The sequence below is a fragment of the Pteropus alecto genome, unplaced genomic scaffold (genome assembly GCF_000325575.1).
Source record: "Pteropus alecto unplaced genomic scaffold, ASM32557v1 scaffold237, whole genome shotgun sequence".
Classification (NCBI taxonomy): domain Eukaryota; kingdom Metazoa; phylum Chordata; class Mammalia; order Chiroptera; family Pteropodidae; genus Pteropus; species Pteropus alecto.
The window spans coordinates 960,109-979,909 of record NW_006440624.1 but is presented as its reverse complement, the minus strand read 5'-3'; the positions used below and the strand labels follow the sequence as shown (position 1 = coordinate 979,909).

Sequence of the window (19,801 nt, the reverse complement as noted above, 5' to 3'; positions counted from 1 at the left end):
AATCTAAGGAGGGAATGACACATAATAAAAAAAAAATGCACAGAAAATGATGCCGGTCATGAAAGATAAATTAGGATTACCTTTTATTTTCTAATTTTCTTTTAATGGGCTTTCTAATTATGAAACACATATTGACTATACTATGGGACCATAGGAACCATGATCCAGCAGTTCTTTTTAATGGTTATAATGTATTGGTGGATAGCATTTATTAAGATAATAAAAAAATTACATAGAAAGAAATAGTAATGAAATTACATTCTAGCGACAACCATTTTAGATTATCTGGAAGCCTCCTCATGCTATGAATAAAACAAAGGTATGGAAATGGAAATCATGGCTACTCCCAGTCACCTGAGTTGGTCTTACAGGTTCACACTAGGGAAAAGGCCGTCTATTACTTAAAGATACTATAGGCAGTGACAGACTCGGTGCTGAGAAAGGCTTTACTCCTCTTAATCATTCATCCATTATTGAGCATGTTCTCCCTGGAATAGTCAACGATGAATCAATAAAATATATCCCTTCTGTTAACAATAAATCTTAGTGTCTACCCCCTTAAGGTGATTTTTCTTGCTTTTCTAATTTGTTTATCATTTTTAGCAAGGCTTCTTTCCCCTCCAGATAAAAAACCAACATCTAGTCAGAATATTTACTTTGACCCTTTTTAAAATCTAACATAGCCTTAAGTGTACAGTCATTGCAACCTTGACACAGGCAAATGAACACAGGTACTAGAGCAGAAATTTATCTCTAAAGTTTGGGTCAAATGAAAATCTGACCTTGTTCAAAAAGTGACTAACACTATTTAAAAAACAACTATTTTATAATAAGCAATGTGTGTATGTAAGTGAGGTGTGTGTGTGTGTGTGTGTGTGTGTGTGTGTGTGTGGTGCATTCTACTTCATCTCAAGTAGCATAATTTTTAAAAAACAATGAAATATACCTTCAATAAATTTTTGTTAAAGATGAGGGAAGAAGAAAGGAATTCTCTATTTATAAAATTCTGGCATTTATGTTTTTGAATGAATTAGATTCCTCTTAAAAGAACTGAACATCTTATCTCTAGGACTTTAAAGCCTTCTTTTACATGGCTATATATGATGTACAACACTTTTACAGTCTTCGAATTCAATGGAATAGTATTAAACTATCTAAATATAATGCACTGAACTCCTTACCATCATTTTCTTTAAATATGGCTTTATATTTCACATTTATCTACAGCAGCATATTAGCTGTTAATTTTTTTTGTAGGCTTCCAGTAGAAAACTAGTTAGTATCTTTCTCTAGAAAAATTTCATGGAAAATAAAATGTTTGAAACTTTTTAAATGAATACAACTAGAAGGTTAAACTGGCTGGGGCATCTTTTGTGGGACAATGAGAAATGGGGGAAAAAAAGAACAAATTTTTATGTAGTATCTATTAGGTGCCAAACAATTTTACATATAGCATTTCATTTAATCTTTACAGTAACCTCTAAGAGTAAGTACAATTACTAACCCAGCTCACAGATTATGAAACAAAGAGATTAGGTAATTATCCTAGCCCAGGGTCACATGGCTAGTTAGAGTTAGTCAAACCCAGTTTCCTTTACTTCAAAGAATATATTGTTTACACTTTACCACACTAGCAATTTTCTAAACTGGGGTGTTGATGATGAAATGAGATACTGTGACTTGTTCTTCAATTGGATATCTTCCAGTTTTCTCTTTTGGCTTTTGAACTGAATCATCTTTCTTATATACTTCTGTTATATAACCATCAAGACAACCTTAAACAGTGCAATTGCCTATACATTAAGAAACAGCTATCTCATTTCTGAGAAATGGAAATTTTAACACAAAAACCATGTAGCCACCTGACTGACAGGTCAAACTTCATGGCCAATTTTCCTTTTAGCACTTGCAATTGAGTTTCCTTAGTTCTTCAGTAAATGGCCTGGATTATCTAGCAATACATAGGTTGAGAAGAAGGGAGAAAAGGATGTATTAAGAAAAGGTAACTCAGGATGTGATAGAGTTTTAGGGAAGCAAATGAGAACAAGACAGATCAAGAAGGAAGAAAGGAAAAAAAGTCCTCACAAAGCATACACACACACAAATCACAACATTATTGTGGCAGTGAACAGAGTTCTCTTGGTGGCTAAGTATAATTTCCTTTCCTATAAAATCATTTCTCAGTTTGCAGGATCACAACTACATCTGTGCAGTTGCTGGTTCTTCGTTACATACTGCTCAGTGTTGAAAAACAAGTCATCCGCCAGTTTAAATATTATTGATTCATTGATTGAATTCTTTTACTAGGAGTGCATGTTGTGATGAAAGGCCAGTCTTTTGTTGTTTTTAGAATACTTACTCTAGCTGTACATGTAACTGTATTATTCTCTCAACATCATTTTTCAGTTTGCTATCACGAAGCACTAAATTTTTGGTGGATCTATGCAGTTTGCTATCAAAAAGTATTAAGGTTATGAGAAAAATACATCATCATTAATCTTAAGGGATTTTGTAAAACATGGCTTGTCATGAAATAGCAAATATCCATTTGCCTTTTTCCAAACCAGAATTTGTCTCTATAGGTTTATATAATCCTCACATTCATGAACATATCTTTCATAAGTGCAATTCATCTGGATGACTCTAAAAATACAGGGTGCAATCTACAGTCTTATTGCAGAATGGGCCAATTGCCCAACGATGTGTGCTCAGAAGGGAGAATGATGAAGACTGAATTGTTTACTCTATTGTTCATACTTAAAGGCTACTTACAAACTTTAAATGTTAATGAATAATAACAGCAATAATAACAGAAGTTAACATTTAATTATTTATTATATATTTGAAAGTATCCTAAGTACTTTGTCTATAACACCTCATTTTTTTCCTTTCAAAACAATTCTATTAGATAGGTACTATTTTAACCCCATTTTACAGATGATTTGGTAGGTCTAAGCTACCTTGGGAAAAGGAACTTTTCCAAAGTCACACATTGGGCATTAGCCAAGCTGGGACTGGAATACGATTTCCTGACTTTGAAACCCTGCAGTATTGCTTTACTGGTACCACTTGGAGGTAGAAGGAATTGTCAGAGTCCTCTCAAGACAACCTCTAGCTATTTAGGATTTGCTTTAACACAATTTGGGGAAAACAGGTCAAATAAAACACAGTCACCACTTCAGCCAGCACTTGCCATCCCAAACATAAAATCATTTCAACCCTCAATATCGCTTTTTCAAGAAAATAAATAATCTTTTTGGAATGAAAATTACATGTCAAATCTTTGTTAAATTTTTCACAATTAAAACACATTCAGATATGTCTTCCTGGATCTCACATTACCTTTTCAGCCAGTATCCAATTAAAATAATGGATGCAAGTTTCCATCAGCCTCAGGTAGGTATGGAGCTGACAAGAGGTAGATCATTTTTGTGACAGGTGTGCTGACAAAGTCTTCATTTGCCTTTATGAACACCTCAAACCTCAAAACAGCTAAGTAGTATTTTTTTTCTTTTAGAAAATCTTGGTGTATGATTACTAGACTTGCCTAAGAAGTCAGCTTACATACTTTTCCAAAAATACATACATACATATAGATAGGTAGAAATAAATGAAACAGAACAGTTCAAAATCCCACAATTAAATACAGTCAGTCCTCGATGTCATTGATAGGTTCTGTGACTTTAGGCAAAATGATGTATGATGAAGGCAATTTTACCATAGGCTAACTTATATGAACAAGATTAAGTTTCTACATCATATCATCAATGTTATAACAAAACAACATTGAACAAAACAATGTTACTCAAGGACCTACTGTATGTATGTAATCCAATATTTCGAATGTGTTCAGTCTGGACTTCCCCTGAAAGTCCAGGATGGATGGTTACAAGGGGTTTTAGCCACTTCTCTCTTAGGAAAAGCTCTACACAGTTGTGTAATGATAACATCTGTGTTTCTCCAGGGAGCATATTTAATTGACTATAATAATGACATCTCCTGTATTGAGCACTTACTCTTTTCCAAGCACTTTTTAAGTTATAAAATATTTCCAATCAGTATACATCTTAATAATAATAGGCTTTTATAACTACATGTCATTCATGTTCTCCTGAATTTTTATATTTCCACTTTGTACTCTCTCTGCTCTGCTTCTAAGCATGGGTTTTCTTTTAATGTGTGTTGATTTTCCTTCAACAAGACAAAAATAATCCATGAGTATAAAGCCCAACAATGTCCCATCTTCTCATCAGTGTTACTGATCCACTCATTTTTAGGGAGATACTGTTCTCTTTTCTCTCACCTCTCAAGATGCATATCAGTCTTCCAAGACTTCTCCACCAAAGTGGCAGAGAAGAATGAAGATACAACTCGATATCTAGGAGTAATCTGACACAGCCTGCCACAAGCATCAAAATTCTTTGTAACATCTTGTTTAGTTTTTAAATTCATAAGAATTTTGCATTCTAGTCTAATATAACCATGTTTGTTTTACTGTAAATAGTAAGCGGTTTTTCCTCAGACTCTATAAGTAAAAGTGGATGTTGCATGAACGTGCCCCACATTTATGCCTAGGTTTACACAGTCCTCAGAACACTGCTGTACTTCTGGTGCTATAAGACCTTAGTCAAAAAAGCATGAATTCTATATTAATTTTTGTTTTAAGGGGCATCAGCCTGTAGCTAATTGCTTAACTTGGGATCACTGGCACTATTACCATTTAACTATCTAGAACAGACGTAAAGCAACTCTCCTTAAAGTGAATCCTTTTTTCAGATGCCTTCCATATTATAAAAGGATGATGAATTACTAAAAGAAAAATTTCCAAAGACCAGGTTGAACATTTTTTTGTGAAAAAGTTCTCGGGTTTGGTGAGATGGATGTTAAAGTGCTAAGATGTATGAAATCATATTACTTACCCAGAAATTACTTTTACTTTTATGTTTTTCCTGACTCTAGAGTATAAATCTCCTCTGAAAATATAACATTTCTTATTTTCTTTCTTTTCTTTCTTCTTTTTCCTTTCCTTTTCTTTCTTTTTTTGTTTAACAGAGATGAACATTAAGGCTCTACTTTATCATTAGGTGACTCAAGTCTGAATTTTTTAATTTCATGTTTCAAATCATACAAAGTGAATTAGTATCTCCTTTGTTTCCTCCATAAGCTTAAAATAATCTATTTAGAGTTTACTTAAAGAAAGAGATTCTTGTAGCAATAGGAAAGCAGTGAAATTTGGGATAGAAGTTCAGAGGACTAGATTGATCTGGTCTTTATATCTATTAATCTATCTGTTTATACTGTTAATCTTTATATCTGTTAACCTGGTTTCCTCACCTAGCACGTAAGATCAAGGATAATGTACACACAATTTCCTTTTAACTACTGCAGTTTGAGTTTAAGTATTGAGCTAATTATGCTCATATTTTAGAGCTCCTGGTTTCACTTCCTAATTGAATCTCATGACTAAGATACTTCAGGCAATGTGACTTTAAATTTGGCAGGATGGTTTCTCAGGGGAGATAAAATAAAACCGTTTTCTGAGGGTCACGATACCATGTTGAATGTTGTCATGCATGAAGACCACACCTTCACACACAGGGCAAGCACAAACACTAAGCATGATGTCCTCACCTGGGCCGGGAGGCATACAGGCACAGGAAAAGTGAGTGTTGTAGCCCACTTTGAAGTTGGAGTTGATGGGGTAGTAATCAGCTAACTTGATCATCTTCTTGAAAGCATCATAGATAAAAATGAAGCTAATCAGAGAAGAGAAGCCCTCCTCAGTGAAGCGAGTGAAGTACTGAACCAAGAAGCTGGCATCAGTAGCTACCAAAATGAGACACAGGAAGGCTGACCATAGGCCAATCCAAAGGCGAAACTCCAAATAGTCAAAATTATGGTCCCTGAAAAGAAGAAAGAAAGTTTAGACTCTTTCTCCACTGAATATACATACAAAAAAAAAAAAAAAAGATATAAAATTACCAAATGTCTGCAGAAATATTGCTAAAAACATAAGATCACTTTTAGCCACTAGATGAAAAGCTCATTCTTGATTTCATATTCCAAAACATTAAATTTAAGAATTTAGTCTAGTAATAAATATTGTTATAATACCACAAAGAAATAATTCTGGAAATTTGAGAAAAGTACATTAAAAGTAGTCATACCATTTGTATGTAAATAACTCATTTTCTCATTCAAAAAATGTGGTCCCTGCCTTCATGGAGTTTACAAAGCAAACAATTTGGAAGCCTAACACTGGTACCCAGTATGCACCAATACATGTTTGCGAGCTTTACTAGTTAATAAAGACAGTAAGATAAATATGTTTCTGTCCCCAAGTCATCACAGTCTACCGAGGAAGAAAACTGATAAACATAATCACACTATAAAATACTAAGTGATATCTAAAGGTTCACACAGTGTCACAGAAGTAACTAATTCTGGCTAGGGGACAAATAAAGATGCAGGAAAAACTCAAGGTATTTAAGTAGGAATTTTCCAGAAAGAACAGGGAGAGTCATGCCAGGAAGAGTTGAAAGCGTACTTCAAAAGGCATGAGGCAAGAGACCTTGTGTAATGCTCACAGAGTGCCATCAACATGAGGAGATGCGATAAGAGACACGGGCTGTCATCAGATCAGGAAAGGCTGTCTTGCCATGCTACAACCATACGCTACCACTTCTCATGACACTTACTCACCAACATGATACCCTGCTGCTAAAGCGATGTGTGAAGAAGTACCTGGTGACCACCTTTTCTCTGTCTGTGATTGTTCCATAGTACTCATAGGACAGGCTGCCTCCAACTAGGGAGACTATTGTTTTTTGATGCCTTTTGCTTTCTTATAGGTGAATAGTTCAAGATTCACATTTAGAAAAAGATGAGTGATGTTTGGCATTTTACCATTTCATAGTGATCCTTTTCAAATATATGGAGAGTGTTTTACAATATTTTATCTCGTAATTTTGGGGGATTGAAAAAGCATGAGAAAAAGAAAGAAATCAAGGATCATGCATGCTTGAAGATCTATAGCCTTGCTTTTAAACAATGAATTTCTGATATCAGTCAGTGATATATTTTAATAGTTTCCCAAAGACACCATATCAACACCTTCACCACCACCAACCCAGTCTGCGCCAACAAGAAGTCATTGCCTGATTATTATAAGAACTTCCTTACTGATATCCTTCCTTACGCATATACATGCTTGCCCTGCTCAAAGCAATTTTCCACATTATGGTAAAATGATCTTTTAAAATGTAAATTGGATACCCCCAAAAGCTTTTGATAGCTTCCTACTGCTCTCAGAATCAAATTCAAATCTTTTACCTAGCACAGTGCCTGGCACATAGAAAGTGGCCAATAAAGACTTGCTAGATGAATTAATTAATGCATGCCTGTGGCCTAGGACTTGAATAACACAGTTACTAAAACAGTTACTGACACTGGCCTATGAGCTATCATATGTAATCAGAAGATAACTGACTAAAAATTTTATAGAATACTAGACTTAAAACTTCCTTAGATACTGCGATGGTTATTTTTATGTGTCAACTTGTCTGGACCATGGAGTGACTAGAGATTTGGTCAATTGTATTCTGTTTCTGTAAGGGTGTTTTACATGAGATTAACCTTTAAATTGGTGGATTTTGAGTAAAGCAGATTGTTTTCCATAATATGGGTGGGCCTCATCCATCAGTCAAAGGCCTGAATAGAACAAAAAAGACTGGCCTCCCCCAAGCAAAAGAGAATTTCCCAGTAGGCTACCTTTAGACTTCATCTATAACATTGATTCTTTCTCCTCCTACAGCAAGTAAGCTGTGAACTTGAACTGGAACATTAGCTCTCCTGGGTATCCAGCCTGCTGACTCACCCTGCAGATTTTGGACTTGCAAGCTTCTATAATAATATGTGCTAATTACTTATAATAAATTTCTTTATATATGTACATATGCATTCTGTTGGTTCTGTTTCTATGGAGAATCCTGACTAATACAGATAAAAGTTAGTCATATAAGCCCCATTTTATAGATGATGACATCAAGGCCAATGGTAGTTAAGTCATTAATCTGGTATCAAGGTTTTAATGGCAGAGCTAAACCAGAAAAAAATCTCCATATTCTTGTTCTGATCCTTTTAAAAATTACACCATGGTTCCCCTATCTTATTTGTATTTAGTGCCTGATAGAGTAGGCTTTAAAGTCATTTTCCTTTGTTTCCCCCTTCTCACCAAATCATAAAAATTGGATGACATTGTCAAAGCAAGAGATTATTAACACTGGGGTAGATAGTCATGGTCCACAGATTTCCTGGAATCTTTCTAAAGACACCCTTTGCATTCCCTTCCAGTTTCCTTTATGTCTGGCACGCCTGTTTAATCCTATGTGTGTCTTTGTGATATAAATAGACTATAGAAAAAACTAAATTCTAGGAATTTGGGATCATTTACATTGTCACAGTGTGTCAAATTCAGACTTAAGAAACATAGTTTTATTACTTCTGAGCCAAAAAACTTTTTCTTAAAAGATTTAACAATTACCTAGTTTTGCTTCACTAACGAAATGAAAGGGTGATCTTGATTTGTTTTAAGAATGCTAACAGTTGTTTATAGAATTGATGTTTACAGGACAGGACGAGATACAAATCAAATAACTAGCTAATGTTTAGGAATATTATCAATTTAAGTCCAAAGGAAAAAAATGCATGTATAAACTTAAATCTTAGGACCTAAACAATATCCCAAACTGGCGGCTCTATAATACTTAAATACCCCTAGAGTAGTTTTATAAGAATAATCCAAATAAAATCAATAAAACAAATGGCACTTCATTATGAAAGTGATATGTTTATAGCAGCAAGAACAAAGAGGAATAAGAGATGAGAAACGTTTTAAAACAAATTGGTCAATATTAACGACTACAATAAAATGGCAATGTTACATCCAATAAAACTTATCAGTCACTTTGATACCAAGTTTAAACAGCAATTAGGTTATAAAAAGTAACAGGAAATGACAGTAAGAGACCATGAATCTATGGTGAATTAGAAGGAGAAAATGAGCTTATGTCTTTATAGTACTATTCAGTATTCCTAGATATTTTGAGTTAGTTTCTGAGTAGCATGAAACCAAGGATACAGACAAACTGAAGAACTCCTATTTGAAACATGCTGCAGAAATCAATATTCAGCCACTGACTAATACATATAAATTCCCCAAACTAAATTAATAAATCCAGTAATATAATAGAAGAAAATTATCATTTGAAGGTCTCTGAGTAAATTGTTCAAATATAAGGAAGAAATTATTGAATAACCAAATGACAATCATACAGGCAAAAATCCAACTTTAATTAAGAAGTTTCTACATGGCTTAAAACACATAGTTAAAATCTCTTTCAAATTCCTCATTCAAGAAAAAGAAATCTAATTCTCTATTATTGGGATGCAATGTGTAAAAATAGTGCAAAAGAGACTGCAGAATCAGGAAAACACTTGTGAACTCTTTCCTTCAACCTGTGACTAATTTTAAAAGGTGACAGCAAAAATTCACATTCCTATATGATTCTCCAATTTACAGGGACAATATTAAAACCTGTGTCCCATATCAGATAGATCTGTGGATTATGCAGAGTTACTGTTTGAGTCCACTGAACCTACAAAACAAGGATTGATCTATTTCTCAAAAAAATGGTAAAATATGTTGGAGAAAATCTGGGCAAGACAGAGTAACACAGTTTCTTTACTAAAGAATTTCTCAGACCCCTTAGTAAGCTGATGTGTAAAGTGAATTGCCAAGAAAGAGAGATAATATACAGCATTTCCCAGAATTATTGGGATCATAGAAGCTTTTTTTTTTTTTCATAGAGCATTTAACGGGATTAAACACACTTTGGGAATTAGTGACCTACACAAATACTCTGCAACTAGACAAAATATTAGCACTTAAACTTACTGTTATATAAGTAAATGATACAGTAATGTGAATAAAACAAAAGGTTTACCATGTAAGTGCCACATGTTAGTGATGAATTTAAAGCACGGATTCTCAAATGTTACTTTTGTTGCTTTACAACTATTTTCAAATGAATCACTTGGAATTATGTTTATGCTACTAATTATGATGAAACTGAGGAGAAAGTGAGAAAGGAACTTGTTTAGTCAAAGGAAATAATCTCTCTCCTACAATATTTAAACTAAACTGGGATGCAAACATTTTCTGTAGTTTAAGGCTCTGATCACATTGCATCCAATAAATCTTTCTGCAAAGGTTGCATATGTTTGTTCCTGTATATAATACATGCTTGTTTAATCTTTCCACAAAGGCTTTCTTGTCTCACATGTTTTTGTCAACAGATAAAAACTAAAAACTGCTTGACTCTTTCTGTGAACTGACATGAACAGAACTCTTTCCAATGTCCTTCTGAGGATTAAGAAGGAGGAGGAAATATGTAGTAATGATCTACAGAAAACTCAAAACATTATTTAAAATTTAGAACTTTAAATTCTCAGAAGACCTTCATTCGTGTTCTCAACTCAGTTTTAAAAACACTAGTTTTAAATCTTCACTTACTCCTCTACCTTGTGATCATTTTCGATGGCACACAGTTTCAAAGGCTACTATACGAGTACTTAAGTCCATGAGGTAATTATGTGGGCAATGACATTTCTAACATTAAAATCCTAAAAATGTATAATAATATAAGAATATATAGAAATTCTAACTAGGAATACTAGAAAAATCTACGAAATTCTGAAATCTGTCTAAGGCTTGTGATTGCCAGTAAAGGCAATTCTCTTAGAGGTATTAAATTTATTAGGAAAAGGCCGGAATACTCAATTTGATTTTGAATCTATTTGTGTGCTAATACAGCCACTTGAATAATTTGCTTAACTTGATTTTCTCCTCCTTGCAACAATCCATCAATTTCTAGAATAAAATACTGATATTACAATTGTCATGCCCCTTAGTAGTGTCTAGTGATTCCATCAAAGGTAGAGGTGCTGGAGTCAGAAAGCAGGGTTTCAAATCTCAGCCCTTCAAACCACTGGTGATGTAACCTTCAGCAATCCACTTACCCACTCCACGCCTGCTTTCTCATCTATAAAACAGGATGTGGGCCCTACTTCATAGGCGTGCTATAAGAATTAAATGAGAACGTACATGTAATGCACATAGGATAATACTCAGTACATGGTCAGCACTCAACAGATGTTAGTTATTACGTAGCTGAGTCTTGGAATGTATCTTTGGTTAAGAATACTGTAATAAAGGTTAGGGGCAGTGGACCACAGGAGCATCCAGTGTCTTTCATGAATGAGCCATGTGACCTTGAAGAAGACATTTCATTTCTCTAGTATATCAGTCAGGATCATAGCAGGAAAAGAAGTCATTCTCAGTTGGGTTTCTAATGAAAACTTAATAAATGGGCTACTTACATAGGTGTGAGTAACAGAATGGTGAGGCACTCAGGTACTAGAAACATCAGGAAGCTATTTCTCCCTCTTGGTTTGAAAAGGCCAAGGAAGGAATAGAGTTATCAGAGCCCAGTGAGGGCTACAGCAAAGATGGAGGAGAAACCTAACAGGGTTGTACTCAGGGGACAAGCCACTGCCAGACTTCAGTGCTAAAGCAGAGATGATGAGGTAGAAGGTGACATACACCCTGACCTCTCTCTCTCCCTATCCTACTGGTGCTCCATACTCACCCAAACCAACAGAAAGCCCGAGGGCAAAGGAGTTTGAGTGTCCACAGGGGTCAGTCCCCTGAGGAACAAAGCAGTACGACAGGGGCAGAGAATAATGGGGGAGGGCAAGCAGATAATACAACATATAGGCCTCAGTTGAATCAAATATAAAATGACTGTTAACCACCTAACCTCTCAAAACCTTTCAACCTCCAAATCTTAAAATTCCCATATTCTGATCTACCAAATTACTATTCTGTGCTCTGTCCAGGTTATAAATGTTCTACAATTAAACAATCCTAATTTGTAATTAGATATGTATATACATACTTGCTGAAATTAAATAGAAGCCTCTCAAATACGAGAACAGGTCCTGTGCTGCTCAAAATAGTGAGTGGTTGACCAGCAAAGAGGCAAAAGATGGCTCCAGAGACAGCTGTGCCCAGGAAGCTCTCCAACACACCCTAACAGAAAGAAAACATAGATGTTAAAAAAGAAGAAAAACAAACACATCTCTTTTCTTCACATGTGTGATGTCACTAGGGAAATTAAGCCACATGAATATGCTATTATGAGGACCACAGCACATATACCAAACAGATAAGAACAATAAAGATTCTTACCAATAAGAATATCGCCATTTATTTTACCATGCACATGATTCAGTTGTTCCTCCCTACCCCAAAGGCTGAACTGCTCCAGAGAACTGCAGCGACTGGTGGTTATTATGGAAGGCAAAAGGTGACTCTAAACATATTGACTGAGGCTTCTGCACATAATATCACATTATATAATCCCACCAGGTAGGTAGAAGTGATTTAGTGCTCCTGATGGTGTTTTTCTCTTTGTGGTTACCTTCAGTGTTTGTTTTAGCCTGATTCCACCTTGCATCTAGCAGGTACTTATAAGTAGCTACATTCCTTGCACAAAAACTTTTTTTTAAGAGGAGAGCTTTTCAAGTGGAGAGGGGAGTAAATGGGAACCAAAAAGTGATTTGCCCTCCATCTTGCAATCTCTACGACATCAATTCCAAAAAATATGCTTATTATATATTTATTGTCCAATGTTAACTTATGTGGAGCTTCAATTCACTTTATCTTAGAGGAAACATATGTGCAGGGACATAAACAGCTAATCTTTGTGGCCACATCTCCCTGTTGTTATATCTCTGGAAATCAATCCATTATTTTCCTTTAACAAAACAAAAACAAAGGAAAACGAGCAATAAAGCATCATTGACTTACAAAATTATGCTTCCTTAATCACATCATTTGGGACAAATGTCCCAAATGATGGCAAGCTAGCCTGTTTCCTTATTTTTCGCCATTTCAAACTTCAGTTAGAAAAGCACATGTTTATTTGTGAAAGTCCTCTCATAAACTTAACATAGTCTTTTATCAAGAAATAATTTTTAAATATAAAATGATGGCAGGGACACTTTATTCATACATAAAGCTATAAATCTGAACCAAAAAACCTACAAGATAAGACATTTTTCAAATGAGTCTATAAAGACATTCTACAGCTTTACAAGATTAAAAATATATATGTAGTAGTAAATTAATTTACATAGTACAAGAAAATTATGTGATCTCTGTAACTTTATGTGTTTACTAAACAAAATGGTACTTGGAAGATTTCCAACTTCAACTTAAAAATAATGATCTGTTCATAGAAGTAAGATTTAAGTTTACATAAAAAAAGCCACTTCTTAATCTAAATCACCCTCTGACTGGAGCAGAATAGATATCTAGGGAATCTGAGATGCCCCTTAGTCATTTCCTGCCCTTCTCCCAATGATCAATCCACCTAACTACCTGTCAGCCTCATTAAGTCACCTCTTTCCACTGCCCAAAAATATTCTTCAAGCAACTTTTCATTCGCTTATCATATGCATGAAATGACATAAAGAATTGTTTTTTAAATTAATGTGCAGAACGCAGATATACTAAGTGCTATCTGCACTCAAAAGGAGACCTTTATTATAATGATTACTCAAAATATATTTAAGCTGCTTCAGAGCCAGCAATATTCCCCTAAGCATGACATTAGCAACAGCTCATTCTCCTCTTTTAAGGGTAGAGTTCAATTCAGAAAACAGACACAAATCCTTTCGCCTATGCAGTAATGGGATTGGGGAGGGGATGGGGCAAAAAGCAAAGGTTGACAAGTAATAAGGCTGACTCTTATTACTGACTTAAGACTGACAAGTAATAAGATTTATTCTCACACAGTGAGTAGATACATTCTGAAACAATTCAGAACAATTTCTTCTTTAGTCTAAGAAGTTTAGGTTTGAAGTAAAGCAGGAGGGGACCCTATTTCCATTGATGTGAGTTCTACCACATGGCTGAAGGGTGCCATCTTGTTGATTAATAGCCATTCCATATATAATCAGAGTATCCACCCCAATCTTTTTCAGAGGGACAAGAAGCAGAATAACAAGCAAGGCCAGCAAAACCAGGCAGCATTTACATAGAGAAGAGATTCCCTTGTGTCCAACAAATAGTATTAGTCTTGATCTCTAATAGGTGAAGATATTGGGATTCAGGGGGTTAAATGAACAAATTCACATTTGGTATGGCACAACAAGTCTTTGGAGTATGGATTCCTGCCCAACCACTACCTCGCCCTTAGCAAGGAGCAAAGGTACGTCTTTGGCTGAGATTTTCTTGGATTTGGCAGTTTTTCATCCCCTGTACATTGACATTAGGCTTTTCATATCTTTATAATTTATCTTTCTTTTTTCACGACTTACTTTAGTGTGTGTAACATGAAATAGTAGGACTAGAATGATCCATGTGGCAGGACAAGCCACACTCTGGGTACATGTGAGAGGCAAGTTACACTGCATCATTCTTTATCAAGCATGAAGTGCCTATTTTTCATCACTACTGCAGGATCAAAATACAGCACAGCCTGGGTATAAAAGAGAACATGAAGGAAGAAAGGAGGAATGTGAGATTAAGAATCTCTACTTAATTTTTCATCACTATTCATGTCTGTGAGGGCAAAAACAGGGTCTCCCGGTATCATCATGTTTTCTTCTTCCCATCATGACACACACTATACCTCCATGTGTTCTGCAGGCACTCAGAAATGCTAAAGGAGTCGAAAAAGAAATGCCCGAATCACACCCTAGGTTCCATTTATCAAAGGTCATTGTTGTTCATTCAGTAAAGATAACAACTCATTTTTTCCAGAAAATGGCTTTGATTTATGGAAGCCATGTGACAGTAAAAGACAGATTATTTTTATTTCAGTACTTGATCCTCTAGTAAGTGCTAGAGTTTCCATTCTGTTGCTGACAATTTTGAAACAGAGACAGGTGATTTATTATATACACTGCACTGGAAACTTGCTTGAATTTAGAGATGTTTCCAGTGTTTCTGAGAAAAGAACTATTTTCACCACATCTTGACTTGATACTCTTGAAAATACAGAAATTTTAAAAATAATCTCATGCAATGAATAACTTTAGTTTAGCTGTAAATAGAATTTAAAGCAATTTATAAGGTGAACTATCAGAAACTCCTTGTCTGATTTATTATATTCCGTATTCACTAATATAAAAAAGGAAAATAATGTGTGGATGTGTGTATTTTTAAAGCTATAACTGAAAAAGACACTCTACACTTGATTTTCCAGAGGAACAAACTCCATAGCAATTTATGAGATTGCAGATGGCTGATTTTGGAAGTATAGCAGATTCAGGTGCCACAAAGAGCTCCAGCTTCATTTTGGTTAGGCTTTTATTCTATTCCATTTCTGATCAAATGTTTCCCACTGTAGAACAGTAGAAAGAGCCAACAACCAGCATTCAGGAAATCTAGGCTTCTTTCTGCCATCAAAGAGGCGATGATCTTTGGAATATCACTTAACCTTTGTCAGTCTAGTTTGTTTATGTAGGAGAAAAACATTCAGATGATATAACCATGGACTCTGGAGTCAGACAATCTCAAATTGACATCCAGACTGTACCATTTACTCAATTAATAACTTTAAGCAAGTTACTCAATCTCTCCATGACTTGTGCAATCATATGTGTATTAGATAAGATAATGTCTCAGTTAGGTGATACAATTTTGATGAATAGTAACGTATGTGTAATGTATTTATTTAGACAGAAGATGAGGAAGTTGAACTAGATGATTTCCAAGTTCTCTTCAGGTGGCTAAGCACAAGGAGCATGTCTTGGAATCAGGAATACTCAAGTTTAAATCTCAGCTCCACCAGTCACCAGCCTCTCTAACTCCTCATTCTCTTTTCTGTAAAATCGGTGGCTATTTCACAAGATAATTATTTGGACTGAATAAGACAATACATAAAGAGCTAAGAATAAAATAGAGAAACAATAAAATGTTGGTCCCCTCTCCTTTGATACTTATTCCCTTCTTTCCAGCTTGCCTGTATTATTTCTCTTTTCTTCGAAAGAGGGAGGATACAAAGAAAGTAAAAAGGAGTGACATGAAAAGAGAAAATGAAGATTAGCTCTCAAAGGAGAAAGGCTCTTTAGATCCTCAGTATTCCCCAGAGCACATTCTGAATCAACAGAAGCCTTAGGGGGCAACACTACAGCTAGTGAGAGTTGCTTCTTACCATTCCTTGTGTTACTAAACATGTGGCATGAACAATAGTAAAACAAACTAGTTTATTTTACTTTACAACAGTGAGGTCAAAATCCATATCCGAAACAATTTGCGAACATTTTTCTGCTTACATCAGGGTATGAAGTTAAATCAAACATGGCCCTTGTTTCACAAAACAGCCAAGAAAATCAACACAAGTAATAAAAAAAAAAAACAAGTATAAAAGAACTAGACCATAGGAGCAAGTTTCTATAAAATAAAATTAAAAATCCAATCATGATTGGTAACACCAGCATTAAAAATTAAAAATTTATGCTGTTATATTTGACTTTATTGCAATTTAGTATTTTCATGTAACACCTAAGAATAGCCATGTTGTTTTATGTCCTTTTTATTAAGGAATTTATTATTGGAATAATAATCACGAACCTGTTTGGGGAGGATGGATGGCAATAACAGAAAGAGAAAAGTGGCACAACTGCTCCCCAAAAATAAAGGATTTCCTATTTTTCGACAATTTTCAAAAAATAAAACTTGGAAAATAAAATATTTGGTGGCAGTAAGTGGTAAACATTCACCAACATTATTGTTATATTTCCAGTTTTTAAAAAAAAAAAAAAACTAAAATGTTTCTAACCATAAAAACAGGAATTCCAGACCGTGTTGGTGGTAATTTATACAAATTATGTAGAATGTTGAACAATAAAATTAAATTTCTCTAAATGAGTCTTTGAATCTGAAATTTAGCCAAGAAAAATGATGCAGCCTAATGCCTTTGGAAATAGGCAGTCAAATTTGAATTACCTGCAGGAGTCCTGATATCAGGTCCCCAGCATAAGTCAAGCTATATGATGAGTAGAAAAATGATGCAAGTATCTAAATCAAATTTGAGTCATATGAGAATTATCTGGGAATCATTTTAATTTTTTTTTTTTTTTTTTTTTTTAGGAAAAAGAAGTACTGATTCTTTATCTCTACCTTGAACAAGTCAGGATCTCTAAAGATCAGACCTGGGAAATTCAGTGTTTTTTCAAAGTTCCCCAGGTGATTCCAATAGGATCTAAATTTGAGGTGTATTCATTCAGGCAATCTTTCCTCCTATTTCAAAACAAGAACCACCTGCTAGCGTAATTAAGGCTCGGTTACACAGACTCTTCATCTACACTGGAGAACAAGATTGGATATACAACCTTCATTTTTTATTTCACCTGGGTAGCTACAGCCCATAAATCAGTGATTTCTTCCTGACAGATCACAGCTGCCAAATCTTCCTTGTCATCTACTCTGCCTGAAAGTGCTTTGTCGTCACAAACACGATTTCTGTTTACACTGCCCAGCAGGAACTGAAAAAAGAGGGAAGACTTGAAAGACAAATTATTTCCCTGCTTGAAGAAAAGTCTGAGCCAAAACCTTTACCAAAGAGTTTCAACTCCAAGTCCAGTAGAATGGATGGGCAAGACAGGAAGGCTTTACAATAGTTTATTTGAAGAGCTGTGAATATGATTCTAGATCATCTGAAGTGCTCAAACATCAAATGCCAGTATAACCTTACACAAAAATCAATTCCAGATGGATAAAAAATTCAAATAAAAACATAAAAGAACTAAGATATGTGGGTAAATATTTTTCTAATCTTGGGGTAGGGAAACCTCTCTAAATATATCATGAAAATAAGAAACTATAAAGTTGAAGATTGTGACTACATAAAAATTAGAATCTATACAGCAAAAGGTTAAATAAGGTTAAAACACATAGTAAATCTAGGAAAAATATATTTGTGATATTTCTGACAAGCAAAAGGAAAATATCCCCATTACACAAAGAGTTCTTACAAGTCAATGAGACAAAGACAAGTGCCTAAAAGGTAAATACACCAAGGACACAAATATAAATAAAAATAGTCAATAAAAATGTGGAAGGATATTTACTGTCACTCAAATAAATTTTAATTAAATAAGAATATGCTTTCATTTTGTAACCCACAGAAGAGAAAAATGAGAATATGGGACAAAATCCTGTTTTTGCAAGGGTGCAGACAAATGGACACTCATGTCCTTTATTGGTAGAATTACAAATATGCATAACCTTTGTGGAGTGTAATTTGAAATAAATATGAAAAAATAAAATAAGCATATTGTGCAACCATTCTGCTAGGAATCTACTCCATGAAGGTAATTACAAAGAATGAAAATGTAGTCAAGCACCATAGTTTGTTTATAAATGAGAAAATTAGGGAAAATTGAAAGTCTACTAATAGGAGATTTATTAAGTAAATTATGGCACATGTATATGTGTATAAGTAGGTGTAGTCATTAAAAATGATGCTCAAGATCTATATTGAAGTGGAAAGAGTTCCATTAAATACCAGTCATGCTTTGAAACAGCATGTATATGATCTCATTTATATAAAATCCTACATATCAATCTATTTACACATGCATTACAAGATATATGGGAAGATATTTATGAATATATTAATAATGGTTATTTCCAGGTGATGAGTTTCAGGGCAAAATTGTATTCTATGTAGTTTTTCTGCATTGCTTGAATTTTCTACAATGTATAATTATCTTATTAAAGAGAATATTTTTTCAATATAATTTCAAGCCAAACACAAAATAATTTTAGAATTGTGCAACATTTTGAATCCCCAATCTGCCTAAATCACAATTATTTTCTAATCACCAAGAAAATAGAGTTGACAGAGGTCTTTGAAATGAAAAAGTCAACCAAATAAAGTTCTGGTAAATAAATTTGGCCACGAATTACTTAATTTTAATCAAACAAGTTTAATTCAGAACCTGTACATGAAGTGAAGCAAATTATTTAAAGTTCCTTTGTAGGAATGGTCAGTATACTGTAGAGGCAAGAGAGCAATGCAGAGCCCCTTACTTTGTCATTAGATATTTATTTTTACCAAAACAACCCAGCTGTACCATTCCAACAGGCTATCCCTATCTAAATCTAACTTTTTGAAACTGAAATATGTTTCTGGAAGGCCATTTCAGGCAGATTGACAGATTGACAGGAAGAAATGCATTTTGGTATCAAAGTGCAACATTTAAGTAAAACAAAATTACCATACAGCTCTCACTTTAGTAATTATCAATGTGCTTTAATATTGCTGTTATAAATTACATATGATAAGCTTCATAAAGAAATATCTAACAACAAACAACAAGTATTGGCAAGGATTTGGAGAAAAGGGAACCTCGTGCACAGTTGGTGGATTTGTAAATTGGTGAGCCACCATGGAAAACAGTAAGGAGGGTCCTCAAAAATTTAAGAATAGAACTAGCATATGACCCACCAATCTGGGTATTTATCTGAAGAAATCCAAAACACTAATTCAAAAAGAAATATGCACTCCCATGTTCACTGCAGCATTATTTATAATAGCCAAGATATGAAAGCAACTTAAGTGACCATTGATAGATGAATAAAGAAGTAATAAAGATATACGATGGAATACTACTCAGCCATAAAAAGAATGAAATCTTGCCATTTGTGACAACATGGCTGAAC

General features: G+C 34.5%; 1 protein-coding gene across 3 annotated transcripts in view; it reads right to left on the bottom strand.

The window, feature by feature from the left end:
• Positions 1 to 19,801, bottom strand: part of SLC4A4 (solute carrier family 4 member 4) — a 265,785-nt gene that overhangs the window by 65,112 nt on the left and 180,872 nt on the right. For all 3 annotated transcript variants that reach the window (XM_006917294.1, XM_006917293.1, XM_006917295.2), the window contains exons 12-13: positions 12,018 to 12,151; positions 5,632 to 5,903 (exon numbers count right to left, since the gene is read on the bottom strand). In XM_006917294.1, coding sequence (XP_006917356.1) covers positions 5,632 to 5,903; positions 12,018 to 12,151 — 406 coding nt within the window. The remainder of the gene's footprint in view (positions 1 to 5,631; positions 5,904 to 12,017; positions 12,152 to 19,801) is intronic.